We start from the raw sequence: 6,684 nt of genomic DNA on the forward strand, positions 1-6,684 counted from the left end.
GACAATATCGGTTAGCGGTGGGCTTAAGCTGTTATAAATGATATCACAGCCATACACCGGGTACTCAGAAATTGTCTTGAGGAAAAGTTCGAAAGAAAAAGTCTAAATAAGACAATATCTACTAAAAATAGGCTTATAAAATCACACACCGGAGCGAATTTTGCTTTGTTAAAGAGCATCTTGGAGATATACTTTTTTTTTAATCTTAAGCTGGCCCTGATTGATTGAGGTCTTAATCCCTGTCTCCTAATCTTTCTATCTCTCTCCTTATGAATTCCTACTTGTCTGTCACCACCACCACCGACCAAGCGGCAGCAAATCACATTTAACAAGTGCCACCATACACACTAATAAACTAATGGTGGACACAAGATTCCGCTCACCGTTCATCATAAAGCTTTTCCACTACCACCCACCTCAAACAACCAATCACCAACCATCTATCTCAACCAAATAATACTTTAATCTCTCATCATTCAACATCATCACAAGCGGCACATGGTTTATCATCACAATGCCTAATTTTGCAGCAATATACAGATAATACAAACGACAGTAGAGAATGATGAAGAGAGACAACGGGTTAGCTTTTATTACAAGTATAGACAAAGAGGAGTGGAGGAGAGTGCAGTACACTACAAAGTGGGGAAGATAAAAGAAAAATATCCTAAGTAAATTTATCTGTACCACAGAGTTTCCTAGCTGCCTAAACTATCTACTAACCCTACAACTAAACTACAGACCCTCTTACCTTCCCCTCTCAGTAACATGGCTAGACAATGGACTCTAATGGGTATTTAGTGTGTAAATCATAACCTCTGTTATGTTACAGAACATTAGTCTACACTTCTATGGAGTTTCATTTTTTGGGGGGGTTTTGAGAGGGGTCTTACGACTCCTTTACAAGTTAACAAGGATGATGGAAAAAGGAAATACCACCATCACCCTTTGAAGTTAGACTAATTCCTTCCTGCTACTTTTGAAAACCCGAACCCGAGATATACTGAAAATAAGCAGGAAAGAAGTCCTGATGGAACGACACGCTATAATCTTCTATGGTTGCAACTTCTCCCATTCGTAGCGGCCTGGAAGCGGCGTATCATTCACGGGATCGAAGTTGTACCTGCAAACATCATAGCATCGAGACTGTTACTAGTGCGAACAAAGGTCCTTTTACAGCTTTGGAAGAAATGTAGTACATGTTATAACATACTTCTCAATGAAGTGTCGCTGCTGCTTTTCTTCAGCAAGAGCAAAAAACTCGTCCATTTCACTAGCTGTCGGTATGTGTCGATTAGATGAGTACAGATTTCTACGGTTAGTTTCGATCATGCTGGACGTTGGCCTGGTTGTAGAACTGGGTGTTCTGATGATATCAGGATTCCTTATCAAACTGGAAGGAGTAGATTCCCTAGTACTCCTGGTACAATCCAAAGCATCCTCCGTTAGACATAGCAAACTGAGAAACAATGATAAACAATGTAGTACTCATATGACACAAACGTTGAGAAACACCGAGCTGCTTTCAAGTGGATATTACCTACCTCAAGTAACATTTCAGTAACTGAATACCCTTTTTACCTCCATTTAACATTTGAAGAACATAATTACCATTCAAATTTTCAATAATCGTGGTAACAAAAAAACAGAAGGAAAAAAAATTCGTTAAGATGGTCTATCCATGGTAAGTAAACATTGCGACTGTGCCTCCAGTTCCAACCAAGGAAAAGAGGAAAAGGGTGAAAAAAAAAAAGTCATTTCAAAATCCTTCTCTTCCAGAACAAGACAAACAGAAAAAATTACAAGCAAATACATGGGCGAAAAAGCAGAGTAAACAAAAGAACAAACACATGATATACAAACAAGAAAATGATAGTCTTGAATGACCATTTCAACTGGGGAAGAGAATCCCAGGACAATGTGCTAAAGAAAAGTTAAAAAAAATAACCACTAAAAGTCATCTGCGTAATAAAATAGCTCTCTATAGGAAAGGTAGTCTAACAGGAGCATAAAAAAGTATGAACATATAAACAAGGTGCGCATAAAAGTTTGACAAAAACCATCCATGAAATTTTCAATTAATAAAAAAAAAAAAAAAAAAGTGATAGCGGAAACATTATATCTGGATGCTCAATTTCAAGTTTGATTCCAAAATACAAAGTTAATGAAGAGAAAAAACGAGGGCCACAGACAGAAAATTCAACACCAGAAGATGAACAACAACAAATTGAAGCTTAATTTCGAACTTAACGCATTCATAGCCAACAATATCATGGAAATGAAAATTTCAGACTAAAACCTCTTGCATGTTTTTCACCAGACACCGCTAGCTCTGTAAATGCACAATTTCAGTCTCCAAAATGTCGAAAATCTTAGGTATGGAAATCATGAAGAATAACAAAATTCAGCCAACGTTAATTAAATGTAACAAGAAAATGGGGGGGAAAACAGAAGAAATCCCACCTCTCTCTGCTCTCAAAATCCAAATTATTTTCACCAAACGAGGCCTCTTCAATTACCAAATCAATATTCTCATTCTTACTTCCACTCGCATGAGTTTCATCAAATTTCCCGACGGATTCCTCTGCCGCCGCCGCCTCCTCCTCCGCCGTGTGATCCCCCTCTTCATTAACACGGCCAAGCGAGACCGACTTTTCCGGCATGGCCGGCCTCAAACTAGAACTGACCCTAGGGCTAGGGTTTCTCGTGCAGCCCTCTTTAGGGCTTTGCTTCTGCCTCTTCGATTCATGGCCAGAAAATACAACCGGTGGCTTCTCAAGCCTACGGCTCCTAAGCTGAAGATAAGAACCAGAAGCAACCGGAGACGGTGACGGCGACGGCGACGGCGTCGGAGATTGTTGGAGACGACGCAAGGCTAGAGTCTTAGCCCTAGTCAAAACCCCAAGAGAGGACTGTGAAACCTCCATGACTGCAACTTCGCCTAATGACTTGGTTTTCCTCATGTACTTCCCCATTAATTCCACCTAACGCAAGCTTTCATGAAGTTAGCGAACCAGACACAGACCGAAGGAAATGGCCCCAACACAGAAAGGATTGAAGAAGAAAGTTGCAGAGCCCAAGAAGGGAAAATGGAGGAAGAAGAAGAAGAAGAAGAAGCAGAGAGCGGGGGGGGGGGGGGGGGTGGCTTCGTTGGCGAGTTTAGAGAGAGAAAGAAGAGGAGAGAGAGAGAGAGAGCGAAGAGATTCAGGGGAAGAGGGAGAAAGGTATATGTAATGTTAAAAGATAGAGCCCCTGGTTGAAGAAGAAAAGGTAGGGTTGGAGGATTCCAGCCCCCAGGTCCACCGTACTTTCAATTTCTCTTTATCTCGTCATTTTCCTCTGCATTTTCTCCTTCAAAATATCGCGATATCTTCACGACTAAATAGCTTTTTAAAATCATTTTTTCTTTTCTAATTTCTCTCGATTTTTTTATTTGCATTTTCCCCCAAAGTATTATCACATTTTAAATAGTTATAGAGTTTTTATGTTATTAAATAATAAATAATAATTGGTTAAAAATTTAAAAGTTTTGTAAAAATATTAAATATATCTTTAACCTTTAATATTTTTTATTCAATATTATTAAAATGAGTTGATAATAAATATTTTTAATATAATACTTAGTGAATTGATGGGCATATAGGAATATTAAAAATGAATAATTTTATTTTCTATTTTAAGTGACTTTTTATGTACTCTAAGTTATCAATTAAAAAATATTAGAAATTAAGAATTAAAAAAAGAATGTTTGAACACTACGGCTAAATTAAACACCATAATTAGTAATTAAAATGTACAATAATGGAAGAAACTAATATATGTAAAAAGAAATATATAATAATGGACCGAAATAATCCATGTAAAATGGAGAGAGATAGCAAAATTTCGTGAGAAAATGAGATTTTAAAGAGATTTTGAGGGAGAAAATAGAGACAAGTCATTGGATTCCCTTTGTCAGCCTCATCATCGACCTCAAAGTTTAAAGGTCGGCACACGCTTAGTCCAAGCTCGAATAGTCCATTTCATTTATTCATTAGATTGGATATAGATCACCATTTTAAAAATCACGTTCGTCTAAGGGTTGGGTCATAAGCTTGTTATTTAAGGTTGGATTGGCTCTATTCAACCTAAATAGTTAGTGGTGTACACGGGTGCAATCGGGATAAAAATTTTACGAGTTTAAAAGGGATAGTACAAATTATCGAGTCATTTGAACATCTCTATAATATAGTACTGTAAACCCGTTCAACTTGGGCTTGAACCTAGATTAGCTATGCACTTTTTAGGGCCGAACCGATCTAATAATGAAGCGACCACAAGGAAAGTGCATTTTTTTTTCATTTAATTAATTATTATTTTCTTACTAAGACCCTAAGCTTGAAAATCACACTAAAAAACCCTGTACTATACGACGTGTCGGCCTACTATTTCAAGACGTCGTCGTTTGTGATACTTAAACTGCTTTTTTTGGCAGTTGATCCAATGGGAAAGTCATTTAATTTTCTGGTAGAGCCTTACGTCACCTAAATTTATGGCTCCCATTTTCCACTTTTTTCTTTTTCTTTATTAAACTTGAATTCATTGTTTATGGAATTTGTAGTTTATGCTCTAATTCATTGTTTAGGTTGTGAAACCGATCTTAAAATGGTTGGGTTGGGTTAAGTTATGAACTCTACTAGAGTTACTCGATGTACTAACTCAACCAACTCGATATTTGGGTTGGTCCAAAAGATTTTCCGAACCAATCAAACCTAACCCTAGTACACCCCTACATGACTCGAATCATTCTCGACTCGAAATGAGCAAAAACCCGTATCTCGTATCTCGAGTATAACCTAACCTTCGTCTAAGTTTCGAGTGCACTTTTTGTTATTTTAGAGACATAAACTTGTGTCTCAAATTTGGAAGTCACTAAAAGCTCTTCAAACCCACACACTAGCATTGTCTTAGGTTTGGCAAACTTTGTATATGGTGCCTTAGAATTAAATTCTCTATCCTTCTAAAAGCTTAGCCCATTCCCATGTTTGGCCACTTTATTCCTTAATAGCTTCACAATGAAAGTGGGGGAAATTGTAACCAAAATTATGAAACTTTTGATGTCTCTTCACCCTACAACAAAAACACATGATTGGAATTCGGGTTCAAACAATAATTTAACTTTTTAAGGCAAATATTGAAACAACGACCTACCTAACTTTCAAATTTGTAAATAAAACGAGCATAAAAATTTGACGTATTCTTCTACCGTGCTTAAATGACCACGTCGTTAGGAAAAAATCAATGACACAACATTCCAGCTTGATCTACCCGGATCACTTAGCTCAAACTATAAAAGTTGGGCTGGGTTGAATTTTTTTTTTCGGGTTTAGGTTAAGTTTAATTTTTGAAAAGTTGAAAATTTTGAGTTGGGTCGTGGGTTTACATTTTTTGAGTTGGGTTAACTCGATCAGCCCGAAATAGGTTATAACCTAACCCAGCCCTACTTTTAATATTATTATAAAGATAAAAATATTAAATGTTAATGATAGATGATAATTTGTAAATATTTGATATTTGAATTTTATAAGATTTTAGTTATAAATATAAATTTTTATATAACTAAAAAAGAAGAACGTGAAAACCACGCGCGATAAAATAGAGAAATCAGCGAACGTCAAACGAACCGTTTTGTTTGTTCGCCACGCGCCCTGAAAAGCAAGTTAATCCATGACGAGGTGGGGCCCAATGAAAACCACAAAGAGGGGGAATTTCTTTATTTTGACTTGTGACGTAATTGATACTTTTGTTTCCAACTTTATCCCCACCCTTTTTATTATTTACTCGATTATAATAATTACTTGCAAGTTACAACTCATTTGCAAAAGGTTAAAGTTGTAAAAATTATGGTTATTATTTTAGAACTATTTTTTTAATATTAATAAATTGAATCATTTTTAAAATAATTTTGACGGGATAGACAATAAATAAGAGTATCTATTTAAAGTTTTTCTGATAGAAAGGGACGAGTATTAAAATTTGATTATTTATATTAACGTTGAGAGCTCGTCAAAAGCTGCTTTTATAAAGCTTTATTTCCTCCTTGAACTCAAAGGATTAAAATAAACTAAAAGGAAATGTTATGCTTTGTATGTCACGAGATATGTAGACTTTTACTTCTACGAGCCTGATATTGTGAGTAACTCTGGACCTAAGTAAAAAAATTAGCTACACAAAGCTCGGGGGTTAGAATTTTCCCATTGGTCGGAATAATTATTAGTTCAAACTGTATTGAGAAATATTGTAAAAGTTCAAGCCCACTGTTAACGGATATTGTATTATTTGGATTTTCTCTTATAAGTTTCTCCTTAATGCTTTAAAACGCGTCTATTAGAGAGAAGTTTTCACACAATTTACAAGGAATGTTTCGTTTCTCTCTCCAATCGAGGTAAGATCTCACAATTCACCCGCTGTGGGGTCCCAACATTCTCGCTGGCATCGTGTTTTAAAATTATAAGACTGATAACAATACATAATAAGTCAAAACAGACAATATTTACTCGCCGTGGATTTGAATTTTTACCAATATCAAAATAGTTTAATTTTAAGTATTTTCATTTCCATAATTAATTTTGTTTACAAAAAGAAGGGATCAAACGCGTCGATAATCACGCCTAAATATATTAATTTTTGGAAGCGTAGAAAACA

At 35.9% G+C, this 6,684-nt stretch overlaps 1 protein-coding gene across 1 annotated transcript; it reads right to left on the reverse strand.

Moving 5' to 3' along the window:
- Positions 1-563: 563 nt before the first annotated feature.
- On the reverse strand, positions 564-3,138 carry LOC111807577 (cyclin-dependent kinase inhibitor 5). The gene is made up of 3 exons (XM_023693358.2): positions 2,464-3,138; positions 1,214-1,420; positions 564-1,123 (listed from the first exon to the last, which is right to left on the reverse strand). The coding sequence occupies exons 1-3, from the start codon at positions 2,973-2,975 to the stop codon at positions 1,054-1,056; spliced, it is 789 nt and encodes a 262-aa protein (XP_023549126.2). The 5' UTR covers positions 2,976-3,138; the 3' UTR covers positions 564-1,053.
- Positions 3,139-6,684: the final 3,546 nt, after the last annotated feature.

Source organism: Cucurbita pepo, chromosome 12, assembly GCF_057944985.1.
Source record: "Cucurbita pepo subsp. pepo isolate OVF chromosome 12, ASM5794498v1, whole genome shotgun sequence".
NCBI classification, from domain to species: Eukaryota; Viridiplantae; Streptophyta; class Magnoliopsida; order Cucurbitales; family Cucurbitaceae; genus Cucurbita; species Cucurbita pepo.